Genomic DNA, 24082 nt, shown 5'->3' on the forward strand with positions numbered 1-24082 from the left:
TAAAAGAAGAACAAAGAACAGCAGTGAGTTGTTTTCAAAAACGACAAAAGTTGTGTACTGACATGTCTACAGTCGCCATGTTTCGCATTGTAGAAGAAATAATTAAGGTCCAAATTCTATGGCTGGTTCAGATGAGCTTTATACACTACGCAGTGGAAGAAGAAACTCTGCTGTCAGAGCAGGCTTGAGATGGGGTTTTTGAAAGAGGGTTTGAGAATAACAAAAGGCTGATCAAAGACACAAGATCAAAAGAAGTCACAAGGCAACATTTGGTCACATGGGGTACAGGATGCGATCAGTGGGATTTGCATTTATATGTATTTTCCTGGGTGAAGTTGGCAGGTAGAGTAGGTTAACAATGAGGTGTGAAGAGACAGCAGAGAACATATGGGTTCTTATTAAAACACAGCAGAAACATAGGTTAACTGAATAAATAAAACAATTTTACTTCCTCAGCATTATGCAGCTCTTTATCAAGTTTACTCCTCCATAGAGGCAAACCTTGGTAGCAGCTACATCACGTGTTTTGTTGCTCTGATTGGCCTGTAAAGATGTGACAGAATGTCATCCAACCACCCTCAGTTTTTTTCAAAGGCTCTGCCCTTTACCAAACACTGTCTATGAGAGGTTTACCAGATACATCCAGGCCAAATCCATCTGGCGTGTCAGGTTACCCTTATTGGCAGCCTTTGGCTGAAAATAGGAAGTGTCACCCAGTCAGGCACAAGCTTCATTTTGTGGACCTTCTTTCATTTTATTTGAGCATTTGCCAATCAAAAATGGACCTCAGGCCGCATTTGGCCCCCGGGCCATAGTTTGGACACCCCTAGTTTAATGTGAATCTGCTCCAAAGGGGCAGAAAAGTAGGAGTGTTGATTTTAGGCCATCTTGTTACTGTGTTTTTGGTTGATAGTAAATACTTCCCTGATAGAAACTGCTGGAAAGAGTCAAAGGTTCCATGGAATTCCACAGGAAATGCATGCAGATTATTTTTGACCCACTTATGGAGGCTGGGGATGTAATACAAAACTACAATATCTTAAAAATGCATTAAAGATAACTTAACAGTTGGAAAGAAAAAGCAGAAACATACTTTTGAGGAATACCTGGAATATTAAACAACTACAGTCCCCATGGTTCGCGTTATGCAGCTCTCTATGGAGTTTACTCGTCAGTAGTGGCGAACTTTGGTAGCGGCTACGTCACGTGTTTTGTTGCCCTTAATTGCCTGTAAAGATGTGAATGAGCGTTCATCAAATCACCCTCCAAGTTTAATTTTTCAAAGGCTCTGCTTTGACCCAAGTGCTGTATGTGAGAGGTTTTCCAAATGGATGTGTGAAACAAATCCATCTGGCGTGCCAGGTAAATGCAAATGGGCACAACAGTACATTCAATTCTTCAGACCCCCTTCACTTTTCAAAATTTTGTTATGTTGCAGCCTGATGCTACAGTTTAAATTCTTTTTATTCTCATTAATCTACAGTCAGTCCCCTGTAATGGAAAAGTGAAAACAGAACTTACGAAATTTATGAAAAAATGCTGAAATTGCGACAACACTTAAAAATTAAGCTCAGGTTCCTCGATTCCTCTGGATCTTTGCTGAGATGTTTCTACACCTTGATTGGAGTCCACCTGTATTAAATCAAACTGACTGCACTTGATTTGGAAAGGCACACACACCTCTCTATAGAAGGCCTCACAGCTGACAATGCATATCAGGATAAAAACCAGTGAGGTCAAAGAAACTGCCGGCAGCTCAGAGACAGGATTGTTGGTAGGCACAGATCTGTGGAAGGTTACAAAAACACTTTCCGCTACACTGAAAGTCTCCAAAAGCACAGCGGCCTCCATAAATCTCAAATGGAAGAAGTTTGGCACAACCAGAGCTCATCCAAGAGCTGGCTGCCAGGCCAACCTGAGTAATGGGGTGAGAAGGGCAGAAGTAAGAGGTGACCGAGATCCTGATGGTCACTCTGGCTCAGATCCTGGAGGATAAAATCGGAGTGGTGTGCTCAGATCTCCAGTTTAAGTTAAAAGCCAGGCTGCTGAGTTCTGAACCAACTGTAGACGGTAAATATCTCTTTGGCTCAGGCAGGTGAAAAGGCCATTTCAATAATCTAGGAGTGAAAATATTAAAGCATGTTAAAGTGTTTCTGTGTCTTTACAGTTTAAAGTAAATCTTATTTCAGAAATATCTCTGAGATAATAAAAACAGGATTGCATAACTTTACCAGTATTTTCTTTTTTCAAAAGTTTAATTCCTTTCAAACAGCACTCCTTGATTTACAGGTTTCATGTGATTAAAAAATGAACCAGCAGATGGCAGCACTTCCTCTGTGATGTGCTGGGACCCGGTGACAAGTATGTCAGAAATTTCAGTGTTAAATTGTAGAAAGTACTTGACATCTAGCTCTTCACAACATCCAAACAAATTTTCAGAGTACCCAGTTTACCGGGGACATGATGATGGCTATCCCATGCATGTGGATGTTCTCATGGCCTGAATGGAGGAGGACAGAACCATCATGCAGTGTTTGATGTCCAGAGCCAGTCCAGTCACTCTCACTTATCCCCAGGATGTCCAGGTGCTACCTCTTCAACTCAGTAAAGACTTACGTTGTCTTGGAGGTCTCACTCATGATACGGATCTTGGTTTTAGGCCCTAGTAGACCCTCTTTTACTCTACTGACTTCCTTGTGGCTTTCATCAGTAGTGGTCATAATGCCACCCAGATAGTTTGTGTGGCAGGATTCTACTGCAGGACTGATTTGCTTGTTGTGGTTTCTGTAACAGTTTGGTTTTTACGATGTGGTGTAGTTTGCGCCAAGCCCAACCAGCTCACTCTTTGTCAGGCATCTACCCTTGGACCTCTCCAGCTTGGGCGACCTTGCCAGCAGACTGTGCTCCCGCTGGCGTAGCTCTATGGGTCGCTGAAACCCACAAGCCCTGTGACTACGTGCAACGTGTTGATCCTTCGAGGGGATCCATCCGCATAAAAGTGAAAGGAATTGCCGTGTATTTCAATAACGTGCCCGTGGGGCCAAATCTGTGAAACAGTTGTATCCAGTCCACAGGATCATATCATATTTCTATTGTAACTGGCCCACTGGTATGAGGTCTGCAGATTTCTTCCATATAGAAATGTAACCTTGATTATTTAAAATATACTTGTTATGTGGAAAATAAATGTGTTGACAAGGGTCAGCGGACCTCCAATAAAGTGAAAGGTTTATTTTTCAAAACTGCATCCACCAGTTGGGGTTCAACTGAAAAAAATATAAACAAAATCAAAAAGAAAGAACTGATTCTAGTTCAGATATTAAATAAGGGTAACAACATGCAGCTGACCATTTTAAAATGTGCATGTGTTTACACCAATGATTGTGTTCATTTTCACTTTGTTTTTAATAAAAAGCCTGGCCTCTGCATCCTCACCCTCTGCATGCACATGACAATGGCAGGGTCAAGATGAGTTTAGCAAAAATTATGCAAACCATGTATTGATAAAGTTAATGTGGTGGTCTGAGGTGTTATCAGGACAACACACACAAATACTTGACATACTGAGACACTGCAGCCTCGATCTCGTAGTCTTATGGTGCAGTGTTAATATTGGCAATTATTTTCAATTTTAGCCTTTGTTTTAGTCTTTTAGTAAAATGCATTTTAGTTTTAGTCACATTTTAGTCATTTCTATCCTTTTTAGTTTTAGTCTAGCTTTAGTTGATGAAAACTTAAAAAAAAAAAACATTTTAGTCTAGTTTTAGTCCATAAAAAGTCCTCACATTTTAGTCTTTACTTTCAGTCCAAGCATTTATTCTCCTGACTTAATCTGGTACCAAATAATGGTAGTGTGTTCTCTGCACCCTGCCAAACCTGGGGTCCCTGCCTTCTACTCCTGAGAGGCAGAATAGATACAACTGTATTGGTTTTTCTTTTTTTTTTTCTTGACAGATTTATCCACAGTGCTGAAATATGATGGATTATGAATGTCAGATGAAAACTGCATTAAATTTTATTCAAGTTGTAGTCATCTTGATGAAAACTAAACTTAGTTTTTGTCCATTTTATTCATCATAGATCTATTTTTGTTAGTTTTAGTCTAGTTTTTGTCATGGAAAAAAGGTCTGTCGATGAAATTAACACTGTTATGGTGGTTTCTCCTATTTCTGACATGTTTGCAAGATTATTTTTTGTTCAAGAGTCAAAACTCCTGAGGCACAAATCAAAAACTATGGCATTGTGGGAATAAATCTAGTGTTTCTGAATGTGTCATTATTAGTTTGTGTTATTGAGGTAAAGTACAGTTCTTATCTGTTGGCATTTCTTCAACTAAACAGTTGTGGCACAGGAGGTCTGAGGGTTGATGATGGAGCTCTACATGGACATTGTTGATAATAATCTAAACTTTTCAGAGAGATGATTCTCCTGATGAGTCCTCTAAGATGGCTCAGAGCTATAACACACTGAAATGTCATCCAGTCTCATATACAGGTCTGTAGAGTTAGAGTCTGCAGATCTCAGTATTTCCTGTAAATGAGGAGGTTTCATAGAAGTCATCTGATTAGGAATGGAGCACACAGCTGTCCCTGATCAACATAGGGACTATTTCATTGGTTCCTTCATAAGGGGCTGGACTCAGGCACTATTAAAGCCTGCCTCTCATAGAGTGTAGAAACAGTGTGAGCTCAGTCCTACAGCTGATCTACTCAGGAAACATTCAGCTGATCTGCTTTTGTCTCAACATTCAGACTTCAAGTGGTGAGTGGACTCTAAAACTCTGAAAAAGCTTCTTGCTGTTACTCGCTGTCTGAACAGAAACATTAAGATATGCTCTAGTTGTTTCATCAGACTTATGATCTTAGTGTAAATAAAGGATTTTTCTTTTACTGGAGGATTTACTGATCATTTTTATACCAACAAAAAAGAAAGATTCTAGGCCTTAATGAAAATTACGCTTTATTTTTGGGTAAAGTTTAACTAAATTAAATCAAACTAAATGTTATTTAATCATTATAGCTGAACAAAATCTAAATATGCTTCATATAAACTAAATTAAAAGAAATTGAGTGAACATAACATAAATTCAGCTTTATTTTTGAGTAAAGTGTCAATAACATCAGAGTAAATGTTCAATAATAACTAAAGCCAACATAAATATACTTTGCATACACTCCAAGCATCTGGAGTAAACTGTGTGTGATCAGATGGGTAAGCTCTAGTTGTTTGAAAGGTGGCTGTGCACATGTGTGATAGCTCAGGTAGCGTTACGACTGATGCAACACAATAAAACACTTATATTTCAATTTTTTGTTCACGTTTGATTTGAAAGGACAATTAAGTTTCAGTAATCATGTAGAAATCTTGCTTGAGATTATTATGAGACAAAAATAAGCAGAAATCTATTTTTAAGTTCAACCTTTATTTAACACTTCACCTTTATGTGCAATTCTGCTTAACTCTAATTCATTGAAATATGACCCTATTTACTCAATTATTTCAGGCTCTCTCCACAAGGTTTAAAATTTTTAAGTTTTTAATAAAAATACTTGGAAAATTTACAGGGAAGTTAATTACTTAAAATCAAGGTTTTTGGCATAAATATTTTTAGTGTACTGATGGATTAAGGATGTAAACTAGAGCTAACATGTTGCTCCTTATCTTCTTCACAGAGCTTCCTTTTCACATTTTACTACTGCTTTTATTGATCAGTGATTTCATATCATTGATCAGTCACTATGATGTCAGTAGATGGCTGATTTGATACATAATAACCTCTCCTCTATTTTCTACATGTATCCCTGTAATGATGTATCCTAAATGATAATTAAGCATTTTAATACATTTTTATGTAATGTTAGATCATTGTCTGATAAATTGTTTACTTTACCCAAAAACAGATCAATGACTTTTCTTCTCGTTTACTCCAGTTGGCAGGAAGCACCATGGATGATCCATGTGATTTAAATACTGAAGAAATAAAAGAGGCTCTGAAAAACAATGACATAGTCTTAGCTGTCAAAAAGATCAAAAAGCATTTGGAGAATATGGATCAAATTCCTCTCAATATTGCCGTCACTGGAGAGTCTGGCTCTGGTAAATCCACCTTCGTCAATGCTTTTAGAGGCATAGGTGATGATGCTGAGGGAGCTGCTCCTACTGGTCCTGTAGAAACCACCATGGAGGCAACACAGTACCCTCACCCAGTCTATCCCAATGTTATACTCTGGGATCTCCCTGGTATCGGCACCCCAACATTTTCAGCTGCTGAATACCTGAAGAAGGTGAAGTTTGAGAAGTTTGACTTCTTCATCATCATCTCAGCTGATCGCTTCAGAGAAAATGATGTGAAGCTGGCCAAAGAGATTCAGAGGATGGAGAAGAAGTTCTACTTTGTTCGCTCAAAGATTGACAATGACATTCGTGCTGAGAGAAGAAAGAGAAACTTTAATGAACAACAGACCCTAGAGAAGATAAAGAATAACTGTATTCAAGGTAAGTGTTGGTTTAGAGGGGAACATCATACACACTGAACTTAAAGACAGGTGCATCATGCAGAAAGAAAAGCATCAGTGAGTTTTTCTTGAACTACAAACCAACATGCCTCTTTGATCACTGCTATTAGTTATCAGGTTATGGTGAACATGTCTACTCTAAGTTTTAGTGGTTATTTATATGAACATGGCAGGACTATCTAGTTTGACAGTTGTCAGATCTGATCATTATACCACAGTGTCTGTGTTTATGTCTGAGCTAGAGAGAGCTGCTGCCTCATGACACAAAGAAGGTGAAGAGTTTTCTCCTTCACGCTTTAATAACTTTGTGGTTTTGTTTTGCTCTCCAGGTCTGAAGAATCAAGGTTTTGAAAACCCCCAAGTCTTCCTGGTGTCCAGCTTTGAACTTAAGCTGTATGATTTCCATCTGTTAGAGGAAACCCTGGAGGAGGAGCTCCCTGAACACAAGAGAGATGTTCTGCTGTATGCCATGCCAAATATCAGTCTGGAGATAATCAACAAGAAGAAAAAGGCTTTGAAGGCTAACATAAAATACATTGCCTGTTTATCTGCCACAGTGGCATGTGTACCAGTTCCTGGAGTCTCTCTTGTTGTTGATCTAGCCATCCTGGTGACCACAGCCAAAAAATACAAAAATACTTTGGGTCTTGATGACAGGTCACTGCAAAATCTTGCTTGGAGTGCAAATGTACCTGTGGAGGATCTCAGAGCAGTGATGAAATCACCACTGGCTAGAGCAGAAATAAGCAAAGAGCTCATAATGAAGGTGCTCTCCGCGTCAGCAGTTCAGTTCACTTCAATCACAGTAGAGGAGGTGTCCAGAATTTCCCCAATCATAGGTACCTTTATAGCAGCAAGTCTCTCTTGTGCCTCCACCTACATGGCTCTCAGTTTAATCCTCAACACGCTGGCAGATGATGTACAGAGGGTTTTCAAAAGAGCCCTGGGTTCGGCCTCCTCAGAGTGATTTTATAATGTGAATATAAATTTGGCTCAGATGTAAGTGTACAAAGTAAATGAGCTTCTGATTTATTTTGGGAGTGGATTTGAATCTTTTCTAAAGCAGCAGCATTTTTCACCTGTTTAACAAATAATACCAGTTGTCTAGATGTTGTATTTACATGAGATTAAAATGAAGCTTTTTGACTCATCGATAAAATGTTCATTGAAATAAGAGACTTCTTTGTGAAAAAAGGGAGATAGCTTAAAATCTAGTTATAACATCTGAATGTAAATGTTTTATGTAAGTGGACTCTTTCCATTAATTTTCACCATTTTAATCTCTGAACCTTTTTAACTCTTTTAATCTTTTTGGTTTGATTGTATTCAGTGCATTTTATTCTACCTTAACTATTCAGACCTCCCCTTCTATGTATATCCTAAATTTGTTGATTTTAATGACCATCTTTCTATGATTAAATTCTTTATTTTTGCTGTTTTAGTCTATACTGACTCATAAATGATTGTAAATGAGGGATGCCCACTCGAGTGATTTTTTTAAGTCAATAAACGTTGATTGAACAGAGAATTTTCCGTGTCAGGTACTTGAAACTAAGTTATACAGACATGTTGTCTTTCCCTACTTTAACACCCAGTTAACTTCAGTTGTCATCGACCATTCAGACATTTTTAAAATGCAGCTAGATCAGTTTTCTTCTTCTTCTTCTTTTTTTTTTTTAAGATTTGTTTTTGGGCCTTTTCATACCTTTATTGGATAGAGGAGGACAGTGGATGGACTCAGAAACAGGGACAAGAGTGGAGGAGAGACACATGGCAAAGGGCCTCAGGCTGGGTGTGGTGTGTGCCTTAACCACTTGGCTACTGGTGCACCCCTAGATCAGTCTTAATGAGACAAAATTCAAACAGTAGGATCCACATTGAACATTAAGATGTATATATAAATGACTTTCTTCACATAGTTTGTCAGTGCTTATAAAAACATTCATATTCATACAGATGCAGTATAGATGCTCTTTTGATAGTCAGAGTTTACTGATGTTTTAGGAAAGTAATGCGTGTATTTAATAAAGGAATCACAGTCATTCATAGATACACAGTATTACAACTTTCTCATATGATTGTTCATGAGAGTGACCATCAGAGATGAACAGGAAGAAACCAGACTGTCTTGACCAAATACAGCAAAATTTGTTTTTAGGGTCTCTGCACCCATTCCAGGTAAACAAAGGCATTTTAACTGTTTAAAAAAACACTTTAGCGCAGTTCAAAACTGGTCACCCACCACATTATCTTTAATGACAAGCTGTGACCCAAATTTTCAAACATTTTAACCATGCATCGTTATTCAATTAAAAAGGTTAAGTCTCAATTTTGGATGGATCACAATGTATGACAGAAAAAAAGAGACAGGACAAAACAACATTTTAGACTCCATTTCCTCAGGATAGCCAGTAAATTGTAGCCAATTTTCCACAGATCTTGTAGAATTACATACAGTGACATCCGGAAAGTATTCATAACACTTCACCTTTTCCACATTTTGTTATGTCACAGCCTCATTCCAAAATGGAATAAATTCATTTTAAATTCTAAATCCTACACACAACACCCCATAATGACTATGTGAAAAAAGGTTTTTTTTTATTTTTGCAAATTTATCAAAAATAAAAAACTGAGACGTCACATGTACATAAGTATTCACAGCCTTTGCCACGAAGCTCAAAATTGAGCTCAGGTACATCCTGTTTCCACTGATCATCCTTGAGATGTTCCTACAGCTTAATTGAGGTCCACCTGTGGTAAATTCAGTTGATTGGACATGATTTGGAAAGGCACACACCTGTCTATATAAGGTCCCACAGGTGACAGTGCATTTCAGAGCACAAACCGAGCATGAAGTCAAAGGAATTGTCTGTAGATCTCCGAGACAGGATTGTCTCAAGGCACAAATCTGGGGAAGGGTACAGAAAAATTTCTCCTGCTTTGAAGGTCCCAATGAACACAGTGGCCTCCATCATCTGTAAATGGAAGAAGTTCAGAACCACCAGGGGTCTTCCTAGAGCTCGCCGCCCGTCTAAACTGAACGATCGGGGGAGAAGGGCTTTAGTCAGAGAGGTGACCAAGAACCTGATGGTCACTTTGTCAGAGCTCCAACGGTCCTCTGTGGAGACAGGAGAACCTTCCAGAAGGACAACCATCTCTGCAGCAATCCACCAATCAGGCCTGTATGGTAGAGTGGCCAGACGGAAGCCACTCCTTAGTAAAAGGCATATGGCAGCCTGCCTGAAGTTTACCAAAAGGACCTGGAGGACTCTCAGACCATAAGAAACAAAATTCTCAGGTCTGATGAGACAAAGATTGAACTCTTTGGAATGCCAGGCGACATGTTTGGAGGACACCAGGCACCACTCATCACCTGGCCAATACCATCCCGACAGAGAAGCATGGTGGTGGCAGCATCATGCTGTGGGGATGTTTTTCTGGAACTGGGAGGCTAGTCAGGATTGAGGGAAAGATGAATGCAGCAATGTACAGAGACATCCTGCATGAAAACCTGCTCCAGAGAGCTTTTGACCTCAGACTGGGCCGACGGTTCATCTTTCAGCAGGACAACGACCCTAAGCACACAGCCAAGATATCAAAGGAGTGGCTTCAGGACAACTCAGTGAATGTCCTTGAGTGGCCCAGCCAGAGCCCAGACTTGAATCTGATCAAACATCTCTGGAGAGATCTGAAAATTGCTGTGCACCGACGCTCCCCATCTGACCTGATGGAGCTTGAGAGGTGCTGCAGAGAGGAATGGGTGAAACTGCGCAAATATAAGTGTGCCAAGCTTGTGGCATCATACTCAAAAAGACTTGAGGCTGTAATTGCTGCTAAAGGTGCATCAACAACGTATTGAGCAAAGGCTGTGAATACTTATGTTCATGTGATGTCTCAGTTTTTTATTTTTTTTTATAAATTTGCAAAAATTAAAAAAAAAAACTTTTTTCACATTTTCATTATGGGGTGTTGTGTGTAGAATTTAGAGGAAAAAAAATGAATTTATTCCATTTTGGAATGAGCTTGTAACATAACAAAATGTGGAAAAAGTGAAGCGTTATGAATACTTTCCAGATGCCACTGTGTGTGTCTATATATGTATGTATATATATATATATATATATATATATATATATATATATATATATGTGTGTGTGTGTGTGTGTGTTTGGGGTATGGGTGTGTGTGTGCGTGGGTGTGTGTGCATGGGTCTATTTGTTTGAGATGAGTGACCAGATTATATGGCTGGTTGTAATCTGCAGCCTTACCACTAGATTCTGCAAGATCCCACTCACAGGATCTCTGAGAAATGCCTCACATAGACCCTCATGCCAGACCCTGGCGTAGAAACCAGCACAGACGTGGGTGTTGAAAGCCTCTAAGAATTTCAACGTGGATTAATTTGGACATGTCTACTTGGCCAATCACCATATCAGTGTGTGAGTGTAATAAATCCAGTGGCAGAAAATAGGCCTCATTTTAGTATAAATTATACGTGATCAGATTTAATGACATGGCATGGCAAAATAACTGCTCCTCTGGTTATGGTGTCAATTTCCAGGTCAGAGAAGTAAAGGAAATTAAATATCTGTTGTTTTTCAGCTTGAATAATGGCATAAAGTTAAAAAGGAACTTTTTTCAGATTAAGAATACTTTTTTTAATCCATCTATTAAAAACATATTTCAAAAAACAATAATAGCTTTACATTGTGAGAACTTAAAATTAAGGCAATCTATAAGAAACATATTTTTTAAAAATCATTTATAACATCTTCTTGTTCTGATAAAAATACTAGCAGTATAAAAAAATCAAAAGGGTCTCCATAAATCTTAAAATCAAAAGCATTACTTTTTATCTGCTCCCTTTAGATTACATGGATAGTTAAAATACCCGATATAGAGCTGCATCACCACTAGGGGTGTAAGTGAACGGTTCACAAAGGTCATGGTTCAATTTGGGTTCAGTTAATCTATAAAAAATGTTATTACATTACATTATTGTGATCATTACTTTTGTAACTAAGGCCTGTCACACACTACAAGATTTGAAGTCTGATTTTAGGCAAGATTTGACCCCCCTGACAATTGTGGGAGCTTATACTGACTGGAACCTCATTGCAAATGATTATTTGTCTGAATAGTCTGCATGTGTGTGGTGTCAACACGTTTAATTTACTGCTCCAAATTGCGCCGTAGCCTCCCAAACCCTGAATTGTAAATATCAAACATGTTTTATACAAGCGGCAACCTCTGGTCCTTAAAAATGAAGCCAATGCGGAAGTGCTAAAAATTGTTGTACCGTGAGTGTCCACTTGAGGCTGGCTGCAGGAAAACCGGAAGTTCCGTCTGCACACATGTTAAACAGCTGGTTTTGACACTAGAAATAAACTGGTTTACAGCCTGGTTCAAAACATCAAACGTGTCTCATTAGCTAGTGTCTTGTTGTGCTCCCACTGTACGGGGGTGAACTTTTTTGTACCACGATCGTTTGGATTATATTTAGCTGATTGGCACGTCTCATTTGATTGACAGATAGCTTGGCAGGCAGAGGCTCCATTTCTGTCAACTGGAATGCTAGCTAGCAGGCTGACAGGAAGTCGCGCTTAGTGGGTGGGCGGTTAGGTTAATCCAAAGACCGCGATTTCAATATGGAAGCATCCATGAATGGACCAGATTAACAGGTTTCACTTCTATGTCTGTTGCACAGAGTTCCTTGTCCCTCCATGAGCTAAATTACAGTCATCAAGTGGGACATCTACGCTTCTTTGACCGTCTCATAGCAGAATAGGACCACCTGGTCCTTAGATGTGAAAATGACGTCCAGGGTCCTAGAACTGTGGTCTTGAAACTGCGGGCCTGAAACTGCAGGCTCCAGGACTGCAGCTATACCCTACTCGGCTAGGGTGTTGTCGCTGATTGTCAGGAGGTTTCAGTTCCTCACTGCTCTGTTAACAATGAACTTGTGATAGGCTAAACTTCTCTATAGCTGCTGTGTCACATTTGTTTTCAATGTGGTGTTTCATGTGTCTTCTCAACTTTCAGCATGCCTCAGCAAAAAGAGTTACATAACTAAACCAAACAAGCTCAAAGTGTGAAAAACATGCAAGAAAAAAAAGGAATCAGGAGAGGTGGCAAATACTTCTTAGCAGCAGTGTACAATTTCTCACAGAAAGTGGGACAAATCTTTATCACCAAATTCCTAACCTGTATATTCCACATACTCTTAAGCCCAGGAGGTTGGGTGCACTTTTTTGCTGTTCACTTTGTTATTATTCCATGACTGTTTGCCTCTACTTGACACAGTTGATCAAGTTACCTAAGGTCATGTGCTTATTTTTTTCCTTGTGTTTTTAGTATGTCTTGTTTTATTATGAAATACTTACCCTTGTCTCTGGCTGCGTCTCACTTTGACTTTTATATGGCTTGGGTCTCTGGCGTGAGTCTTTTCCTTGAGTCTTAGTCCATCCCACTCTCTTCATAATCTAATAAATAGAAATCACCATTAGCCCACCCAGCAAAAATTAGTTAAAAAGATGTTTAAAAAAAGTCTCCACTATGTCTAAACAACATCTAGATTTAATTGAAAAGTGAAAGCTGAAAGCTGTAATTTTCAGGTCATTGAAAAGACGTCTGTAGAAAGATGTCGCTGTAATATGGTTGTATTTTAAATGACTATTATTGAGATAAATATGGACAAAATCAGACGGACAAAACATAGCCCAGTTTTCTACGACTATCTCTTGACTACATGAAGGCTATGATGAACTGAATGTAGCCTGAAGAAATAAAATGTCTAAATGATGTTGGGTGTTTGGTGGGAAATAGAAGATTTATATCTGAATCTTTTGATTTTATGAACTTTTAAAATGTTTTATGTTTGAAGGTGAATCAGAAAACAAATCAAATATTAGATTCAGACTTTATTATTGATTTTATTAAATTTATTTTCAATATTTCACTATAAATGCTTATTTCAAACACTTTTTAAATCCCAGCCCATCAGTTATTGAGTCAAAGTTTCTAACCCTAATAAATGATTTTATAATAAAGCATTTACTCATAGAAAGAGTCTGCATGTGTTTTATATACTGCAGGTTTCTCTTCATTCAGGTTTTTCTGATCCCACACTGAGACCAAACACTGTAAATGTGGATATTTGATTAGAATAAATACAGTACAAATTTATGGAGACATAATCAGCTGTTAATGCCTCCTGACAGCTGACTGATGATCAGCTGATTGATGATCAGCCCGGCCTTCACCATAAACTGACATTGCTTCACGTGACACTGCAGATGGAGGAACATCTCATGGGCTGTTAAACATCGATTCTCAGTCCTCCACCTGGATTCCTCCAGTTACTCCATGAGTATCTGGTGGGACGGACTAAGGTCGGCCACACACTACAGAATTTTAAGCCTGATTTTAGCCAAGATTTGACTCCCCCAACGATCGTGGGGGCGTATCCCAACTTGAGCCTGGTTGCAAACGATTATCTGTCTGAATAGTCTGCATGTGTGTGGTGTCAACACGATTAATTTACTGCTCCAAATCACGTCGAAGTCTCCCAGACCCTGAATCGTAAATATCAAACATGTTTGATATTTACGATTCTAGTTCGTAGTGCCGCTGACCGAGTACCCACAACAACCAGTGAGAGCGAGCAAACCGGGTAACGTCACCAGACGGATCAGACGTACTTTCACTGCTCACAACCATAAACACAACTGTACCTTAATTCCATTCAGGATTTCATCCTGAGTCTTTCCGTTGTTTTATGATCTGTGCTGCACCTGAAACACATGCCAGGACAGCCTGTTGTTGAGAGACAGCAAGATGGTATTGACAGACATCCATGTTTGTTTTTTTCTGAAGTCACATGATCACATGAGGTCATAGCATAGGGGGTCACTGGCAAGTTGGCAGGTATGTGGTCTCCAGTGATCTGACAATCTGGCTCAGTCATTTAGTAGTTGCAGTCAGAAGATTAACGATGAAAAATCCTTTGAAACTGTCCTCATGTCTGTGGTCTCCCACGGTTTTAATATCGTTAAAGATTTAAAAATCGTCTAGTGTGTGGCCGGCCTAAGACTGAAGCCAGAGACCCAAGCCAAATCAAAGTCAAAGTGAGACGTAGCCACTGTCTGTCTTCCAGATCCTGCTCCTTGTGTTTCCCTCTTCATGTGTCTGCTCCTCCCCTGATTATCCACACCTGTGTCTCATTGACCCCTGATTGTCTGTGTATCTAATCCCAGTGTGTGCTTCCTCATGTTGCCAGTTTGTAGCATTTGCCCCTGTGTGACCTCGCTCCAGCCTTTTTCTAGTGAAACCTCTCTTGTGAATGACCAACACTTTGCCAAAGTCGTCACGTCCTACCGTCCCACCATTCCCTGTGTTTTGCTCAGTTTGTCACTCCCCTTTAACCTTGCAAAGCTGATGGATCCGCCTGTTTCTGTGTTTCTCGCTGGCGAATCCATCTTGCAAAGCTACCGTCTGAACTGTTTGGGCCTGGTTAAAAAGTGACAGGACCAATCAGCATCGAGGGGCAGTACTTTGGGCACAGCAGAGTTGTGACGTAAGCAAGCAGCAACAAGAGGCTGGTGCAATTATTCCTGAAGACATTAGCGTGGATGCTGCTAAAGCGTAAGTTTTATCAGAACTTGATGATATTTCTTCATTAAAAGAAGAACAAAGAACAGCAGTGAGTTTTCTTTTCAAAGATGAATAGTTTGTGTACTGACATGTCTACAGTCACCATGATTTACATTATGCTGTTCTCTATGGAGTTTATTCCTTGTTAGGGGCTCACCTCGGTATCGGCAACAACATCACATGTGTTGTTGCTCTGATGGCCTGCAAAAAATGGGACGGACAGAAAGTTCATCCAATCACCCTCCAATTTTTTTCAGAGGCTGTGACTTTTTCCAAACACTGTCTATGGGAGGTTTTCCAGATAATGTGTGAAACAAATCCCTCTGGTGTGTCAGGTTGGCTTTCACATGGAGTTTTTTTTTTTTTTTTTGCTTACTCCAAGTGTGTTTTCATGTGTTTTGTTCTTCATTTTGTTTTAATTGTATTAGTATCAGAAATGTCTTCAAACCCTCTCTGCTTCTGCATCCAGAGGCTTTTAAAAACAGTGCAGAGGTGAGGAGAGGGATAAGGAACTGCTTGCATCTCTGCTTCTCTTGTAGCGGGAGCCAAGTTGGATTTCATTTGTTTGCGCTGAGGAGAGGCTTCTGTCTAACCACTCTGCCATAACCCCAGATCAGTGGAGGGCTGCAGTAATGATTGTCCTTGTGGAACTTTGTCCCATCTCCACTCAGGATCTCTGGAGTTCAGTCAGAGAGACCATCAGGTCCTTGGTCACCTCTCTTACTAAGGCCTTTCTGCCCCGATTACTCCATTTGGAACAACCAGCTATTGTTAGAGTCCTGTTTGTGCCAGTCTTCTTCTATTTGAGAATTCTGGAGGCCACTGTGCTTTTGGGAACCTTGAGTGCAGCAGAAATGTTTTGTAGCCTTCCTCAGATCTGTGCCTTGCAACAGTCCTGTCTCTGAGCTCTGCAGGCAGTTCCTCTGACCTCATAGCTTGGTTTGTGCACTAACATGCATTGCCTGTGAGGCATTATGTAGAGAGGAGTGTGTCATTCCAAACCATGTCCAGTCATTTGATTTTAAACAGCTGGACTGTAATCAAGGTGTACAAAAATCTCAGTAAAGATCAGGAGAAATGGGAGGAAGCTAAATTGGAAATGTTTTTTGCAGAGGGTCTGAATACTTATGGCAATGTGATGTATGATATTTTAGATTTTTAGTTTTAATAATAATTTTATATAAGCACTCACAGCTGCCAAATACCTTGATAAGATTACATAATTATTTCTTCTGTGGAAAGTCATCTTTGTTTAAATGTAAAGTACAAGATTATATAACAGAAATTCTTTTCATTTTTAGAACATTAAACACCACAATTGAAAACAAATTTCACTCAGCAGCTTTAAACAGAGGGAGTCAATCACAAGTTCATTGTTGACAGAGCAATGAGGACGCTTAAACCTTCTGACATCAGCTACAGTTGCAATCACACTTATTCAATCCCCATTGCAAATAAGATTTATTGTGAAAATTTAAAGACTTCAATGAAAAAAATCAAAGAAAGCAATTGAAATAGCCCAACACAACTAATACTTTAATTGGTTTCAGTCAGCCAACTGTGATGGCTTAGTAGAATCTTCCAGGACTTCTTCTGCAACCAAGTCTTGGTGGAATTTGAGGTATGGTTGGGATCATTGTCCTGTTGGACGGTCCAATGACTCAAGCTCCAGTTTCCTCACAGAGGGCATGACTTTTCCTCCTAGGAATTCTTGATACTTCAGTACTTCGATCCATCTTGCTTTCCACACGCTGCAGGTTTCCAGTACCAGGGGATGAAAGCAGCCCCAGATTATCACCAAGTCACCACCATGCTTAACTGTGGGCACAGTGGTCTTTTCAGCATCTGCTTCATTCTTATTCCTCAAGTAATACAGCTGATCCATTGTGCCCAAAAAGTTCCTGTTTTGTTTAATTTCTCCACAGAACAGAATTCTAAAACATCCGTGGCTTATTTCTATGATTTTGAGCTTGTTGGAGCTAACTTTTCTTGTGCTTTTGGTTCAGTATTGGTGTACGTCTCAGCTACATTCAGCATTACTGTACTCACTAAAACCTCAGTCCATGCTGCCACCAAGTTTAACTGGAGGTCTTTAGTAGTCACATGAGGGTTTTCCACAACCTGCCTTCTCAGATATCTGGTTGCAGCCATTGATAGCTTCCTTTTTCTGCCCCATCCAGGTAGTGGAACCACTGTTTCTGTAACTCTGAACTTGTGAACTATGCTTCCAACAGTGTCTGTAGAAACATTCAGTGCCTTTGCTATCTTTTGTATCTTGTATCCTGTTCCTTATTTGTGAAGGGCAATGATCCCTTCTCTTAACTTTTTGGACCATGCTTTTGACTTTGCCATATTTCTAACATTTAGTCAAACCTGACACTCATCAAACCCCTCACAGTTCAGGTATATCATGAGTTCCAGCTCAAGCAAACCTGGTTAAACTAATGAAGCCCTGGGTTAGTGAGATGAGGTGTACTTGAAACAACACTAGTTTTGCATATTTGAGCTGTTGGGAGGGATTCTTTTCAGGGTTTGAATCATTTTTAGACTGGGGAAGTTCCATTTTCAGTTGGATTTGCAGCAATTGAGTTGTTGAATTAGTTCAACTCCCTTTATGTGATTTGTTCATTGCACACAGCTGAAAGTCTGTAAATCTTCAGAGTGAATCTGATTTGCAGTGGGGGTTGAATAATTTGGATTGGTACTGTACATTAGGCTGGCCTGCAGTCATATCGGCCATGCTCCTTATTATCACTCATATCCTTCTAAAAACAAAAGCAGACTAGTTATGAAGAATATGCAACCCCTCATACTTATGACTGGCTTCCTTTATCAACACTGGAGGTCATTTCACTATTCAGCATTTTCCTTTTTTTCACTTCCAGCCCCTTCATCAAGTCTGCTATAAAGAGACAATCAAAGAAGTGCAAATGTCAGACTGGATGACTTTAAATAAGCTCACTGTTGTTTGATAACCTCTAAGCAGTGAAAATGAAAATAATGAAAATCAGTGCCAGAGCTCCACCCTTATAAACAAACCACCATACTTATCTTGGTCTAAGAGAGACCCACAGACTGAAGGTAATCAGATTCACCTTCAGACTGAGGTAACACGCTTCTCTGATTGAGTTCAGTTGAAAAAGCAGAAAATTCAACAGCACTGTTTTTACCGGCTGACTCTCCGAGCACTGAAGGTGAGTTTAACTAAAAACAGTGTGTTTCCTCCTCATTATCGTGATTAATTACAAAACTGTTGTTTTTAAGTATTATTCATGCCATTCTTCACTAGATTGTAACAATCCCTGTGATTTCAACCATGTAAAGCATTTTAAAAACAATGAACAGCAGTTATATTTTTGCTGGGTCAGTTGTCTCTTATAGTCTCCAGCCGTGCGTTCACTCACAATGCATGAAGCCCAGCAGATTAAATTATTTTAATCTCCAGACATGTCGGCTGATAATATCTAATGTAAATCTATAATTTGTGTTCTTTGGTTGTCAGCTCATAAACACTCCAGGTTTATACAGTTCAGTTATATTCAGAGTAAAACACTCCTCCTTCTGTTGAAACCTTTACTCATTCACAAATATTTCCTATGTAAGAAGATAAAGGCTTGTTTGTTTCCTCTCGAGTTTGAAGTAACTGTTTTTTTTCTGCTTAAATTTCAATGGTACTGTGATATTACAGTGTACAGCTGAACTTCAAGAGTAACTGAAGGCAGACAGATTTTTTTATTTTTTAGATAAATCAATAAAGAAACGTTCCTCAAATATAACAAATAATGTGAAAATGAGCTGAGAGCTTGTCCCGCTCAACCTCATTTAAAAAACAGTGTTGCTCACAAGGATTGTCAGAGGTTTGGTGTGATGTTATTTTAATTTTTGAAGCCAGTATTTAATCTAACACTAACAGATCCTTGCTGCCCAGCGAGTCCACATTGAGTTGAAAGCTTGAGCTCAGACCTGGAGTAGGATCTGAGCGTGTCATACACCCACGCTAAGCTTGATAAATGCAGGTCTGTGCGTGTAAATGAGTGTACACCCACATTTCTGGTGTCAGCACGTTGGATGAATGAGGGCCAGTGTGTGTTCAGCCCTTCAGCCGAACTATTCAATCAATATTCAGTTAATCTGTTCTTGTCTCAACGTTCAGACTTCAAGTGGTGAGTGGACCATAATTCAGTTGCTATTTGCTGATGTTAGTGTAAATAAAGGATTTTCTAGTGATGTCATTGATCAGTCACTGTGATGTCAGTAGATGGTTTATTAATGTAACCTCTCATGTTAGTACAGTAAAGACTTTATTTTCAAAGTAAGTTTTGTACTAGAGGAGATGAGTAATGTGTGTGGTAAGTTTGATGTCACTACAATGTATAAAATTAGAGTTATTGATTATTTATTACATATTTTAATATATAAAAAAATCATAAATTACTTCTTTTCAAAGTCTTGTAGTATAAACTAGAGACAATTAATGTGTGAGGTAAGGTTAATGCCAATACAGTGTCTAATATTAGAGTAATTATTGATTTATTACATCCAGTATGGTAATTTATTGACGGTCCCTACATCTCTGATCCACAGCGGGTCACACATAGGGAACAAAGAAATCTGTCAGGCCCAGAAGATGGTTCATTGTAGTGAGAATCTATCCAGAACAACTAAAGATGAAACCAAAATCTAAGGCTGTTGATATCACACCCTCCAAGGAGGAAAGATAATGATACACGGGGGGAGAGATCCTTTCTTCTTCCTAAATCTACACCTACAGAGATCCTTCAGGAATGTCACTGAAAGGGGGGGGGATTCTCTTTCCCCCATGGCTGACAACTTATCAAGGAACCACGTTCGAAAAACAAGAGTTTCTCAGGCAGTAGGACTCTTAAACTGCCATTTTGATAAAAGATAGCTCCCAATGGAGATAAACACCTTAAAATCTGAATCTTTCGATTGGTCGACCAAATGGTGAACCTCCTCAGACTAAATCCTGTCTTCCTGAAAGCTGTAAGAAACTTTGCACTATGCCTCATAAATCTAAGGACTCTGTCTTCCTACAGAGCCGTGGCACAAAGCAGGCGCATGTCGTAAATTCCTGGTGTTATCTCGACCACATGAAGCTGCAAGGATTGGAAGTATCAAAAAACTGTCTTAATCATTATGTTTCCAACAGGACATGTTCATATTTGGTTGAGTCTGTTTACAAGGAACAGAATGACATGTCATACTAATCTCTGGCATCTTCCCTTACTGAATTATGGTTTTATGATCTAATTTAGTTGTATTTCTCCAAGTTGACGAACAGAGACTGAAAATCGTCCATGGATCAACATTGCCACCTTGTGGTCAAGTTCCGTCACACCCAAATGCAGAAACATTTTCTAATGTATAATTGTGCGTATAAACAATTAACTGTGTTTCTCATGTTTGTGTGATAGTTTATTGATAGTATTCTAGAGTTTTTATAACCATGTTGTGTTATCTCTACATTATCCGATTAACTTGATGATCTGGTAGAGTGGATTTAATCAAACCCTGGGAGGGCTTCAAAACCGAAACCCCTCCCTCTTGTATAAGAGTAACTTCAGAACTCACAAGAGTTCAGACAGAGAAACAGAAACAGAGAGTGTGGAGTTCGGTGTGCAGTTCCAGCGGTCAGGTCTGGACAGTCCAAGAAGAGGCTCACTGAGGAGAGCTCTGCTGAGTCTCCTTGGGCCTCCTAGGCCCATTCTTGATCCAAGCGTTGTGCCAAGTCTGATAAACAATCAGACTTAGAATTTTTCTTATCCAGTACAAGATTTTCCCTAACCTTTTTATAGCTTCGTGCTAGATTTTTGTAACGCAGAGTTTTTGTTTTTCCTTTTTATCACACAATCGACTTCACTGTGAGCCAGCAGTCACGTGGTGTCGATGCGTTTGAGTTTATCCGATTTTTAATTGGACGATCAAGAGCTGTTTTTGGAACGAGAGACAATCCTTCCCAGAGTCTGTGGACAAGAGTCTGTACAGCCGTCCCTACAGTCTGAGTGACCCATCGGCACCGCAGCGGCCCAGCTTGAACCCATCCGGGTCGGACCAGAGTTGGCACGCGGTAGCTTCGGGCGTTCAGAACTTGCCAGGCGCCTTCCTCCGGGCCCCTCCAGAGGGGTCCTCTCCTCCTCGCCTCCATCAAACGGCTGGTATGATCCAATTCATCTCTCTGGTGCTGATGTCTCCAAAGTTCCAATAAATTAGTTCAGATCTATTATTCTTCCAAATTCACGCTCCAAATTCTTAACGTCGGTTAAAATCTTTCCGTTAGGATTATTAGAATAATCCACTCTCACCAACTAAGTTAGCATCCTTTCTCTTTTCCATATTTAGCCATGTTCTGTTTATTCATTTACATTATCTATTCATATAACCTGTGATTTATGTCTGTTATTTTGTGATTTTATAATAAATCTTCAAAAGACAGTCGGAGTTCGGGAATTCATTCTATTAAGCAGAGAAATAGAGTCAATGTTATGAGAATTTACTACTTTAGAAGTGAGATTGATTTACAGTTAATGTTCTTGTTAATTAATTAAAGGTTTTGATTAATTAATATTTACAATATTTTATTGGTTATTTTTGACAGACCTTCCTTTTCACATTGTACTACTGAATATTTGCTGCATACTGACCTCTCATATTTTCTACATGTACCCCTGTAATAATGTAACCTGAATGATAATTAAGCATTTTCACTAATTTACTGAATGTCAGATGATCTTCTAATAAATTGTGTTCTTCCCTGCCCCCCCAAGAAGATATTGGTGACTTTTTTCTTCTTTTACTCCAGTTGGCAGGAAGCACCATGGTTGATCCATGTGATTGTTATGATGAAGAAATAAAAGAGGCTCTGCAGAACAATGACCAAGCCTTAGCTGTTGAAAAGATCAGAAAGTATTTGGATAAACAGAATCAAATTCCTCTCAATATTGCCATCACTGGAGAGTCTGGCTCTGGTAAATCCACCTTCATCAATGCTTTTAGAGGCATAGGTGACGATGATGAAGGAGCTGCTGCTACTGGTTGTGTAGAAACCACTATGGAGGCAACACAGTACCCCCACCCAGTCTATCCCAGTGTTGTACTCTGGGATCTCCCTGGTATTGACACCTCCAGATTTTCAACTGCTGAATACCTGGAGAAGGTGGAGTTTGAGAAGTTTGACTTCTTCATCATCATCTCAGCTGATCGCTTCAGAGAAAATGATGTGAAGCTGGCCAAAGAGATTCAGAGGATGAAGAAGAAGTTCTACTTTGTTCACTCAAAGATTGACAATGACATTCGTGCTGAGGGAAGAAAGAGAAACTTTAATGAACAACAGACCCTAGAGAAGATAAAGAATGACTGTACTCAAGGTAAGTGTTGGTTTAGAGGGGAACATCATACACACTGAACTTAAAGACAGGTGCATCATGCAGAAAGAAAAGCATCAGTGAGTTTTTCTTGAACTAAAACCAACATGCCTCTTTGATCATTGCTATTAGTTATCAGGTTATGGTGAACATGTCTACTCTAAGTGTTAGTGGTTATTTATATGAACATGGCAGGACTATCTAGTTTGACAGTCGTCAGATCTGATCATTATAACACAGTGTCTGTGTTTATGTCTGAGCTAGAGAGAGCTGCTGCCTCATGACACAAAGAAGGTGAAGAGTTTTCTCCTTCACTGTTTTGCTCTCCAGGTCTGAAGAATCAAGGTTTTGAGAACCCCCAAGTCTTCCTGGTGTCCAGCTTTGAACTTCACCTGTATGGTTTCCATCTGTTAGAGGAAACCCTGGAGAAGGAGCTTCCTGCACACAAGAAAGATGCTCTGCTGTATGCCATGCCAAATATCAGTCTGGAGATAATCAACAAGAAGAAAGAGGCTTTGAAGGCTAACATAAAATACATTGCCTGTTTATCTGCCACAGTGGCATGTGTACCAATTCCTGGAGTCTCTCTTGTTGTTGATCTAGCCATCCTGGTGACCACAGCCCAAAAATACAAAAATGCTTTGGGTCTTGATGACAGGTCACTGCAAAATCTTGCTTGGAGTGCAAATGTACCTGTGGAGGATCTCAGAGCAGAGATGAAATCACCACTGGCTAGAGCAGTCTCAAGCATCTTTAATCGCAGCAGAGGAGGGGTTCAGATTGATCCCAGTCATAGGTACCATTATAGCAGCGACTGCCTCTTGTGCCTCCACCTACATGGCTCTCAGTTTATTCCTCGACATCCTGGCAGATGATGTACAGAGGGTTTTCAAAAGAGCCCTGGGTTTGGACACCTCAGTGTGATTTTATCAAAGTGAATATAAGTTTGGCTCAGATGTAAGTGTACAAAGTAAATGAGCTTCTGATTTATTTTGGAGTTAATTTGAATCTTTTCTGAAGAAGCAGCATTTTTCACCTGTTTAGTTAATATGCCAGTTGTCTAGATGTTGTATTTACATGAGATTAAAATGAAGCTTTTTGACTGATCAATAAGATGTTCATTGAATTAAGTGACTTCTTTGTGAAATAAGGGAGAAAGTTCAAAATCTAATTATAACGTGAATGTAAATATTTTATGTAAGTGGACTTTTTACATTAATTTTCACCATTTTAATCTCTGAACCTTTTTAACTCTTTTAATCTGTTTTTGGTTTGATTGTATTCAGTGCATTTTATTCTACCTTAACTATTCAGACCTCCTCTTCTGTGTATATCCTAAATTTGTTGATTTTAATGACCATTCTTCTATTGTTAAATTCCTTGTATTCACTGAAATTAGTCTGTAACTGACTGATAAATGATTGTAAATGAGGGATGCCCTCTAGTGATTTTTAAGTCAATAAAGGTTGAACAGAGACTTTTCTGTGTCAGGTACTGAAACTAAGTTATACAGACATGTTGTCTTTTCCC

General features: G+C 39.3%; 1 protein-coding gene and 1 pseudogene across 2 annotated transcripts; both read left to right on the plus strand.

The window, feature by feature from the left end:
* The first annotated feature begins 4684 nt into the window (after positions 1-4684).
* On the plus strand, positions 4685-8036 carry LOC121507110 (interferon-inducible GTPase 5-like). 2 transcript variants are annotated; one of them, XM_041783273.1, is made up of 3 exons: positions 4685-4761; positions 5931-6495; positions 6845-8036. In XM_041783273.1, the coding sequence occupies exons 2-3, from the start codon at positions 5946-5948 to the stop codon at positions 7480-7482; spliced, it is 1188 nt and encodes a 395-aa protein (XP_041639207.1). In that variant the 5' UTR covers positions 4685-4761; positions 5931-5945; the 3' UTR covers positions 7483-8036. The 2 variants fall into 2 exon arrangements, with proteins under 2 accessions (XP_041639207.1, XP_041639208.1); XM_041783274.1 differs by having other exon boundaries at positions 4700-4761; positions 5901-6495.
* A 13969-nt stretch (positions 8037-22005) lies between these two features.
* LOC121506736 lies at positions 22006-23476 on the plus strand (annotated as a pseudogene).
* The last annotated feature ends 606 nt before the right edge of the window (positions 23477-24082 follow it).

The sequence above is a fragment of the Cheilinus undulatus genome, linkage group 3 (assembly GCF_018320785.1).
Source record: "Cheilinus undulatus linkage group 3, ASM1832078v1, whole genome shotgun sequence".
NCBI lineage: Eukaryota > Metazoa > Chordata > Actinopteri > Labriformes > Labridae > Cheilinus > Cheilinus undulatus.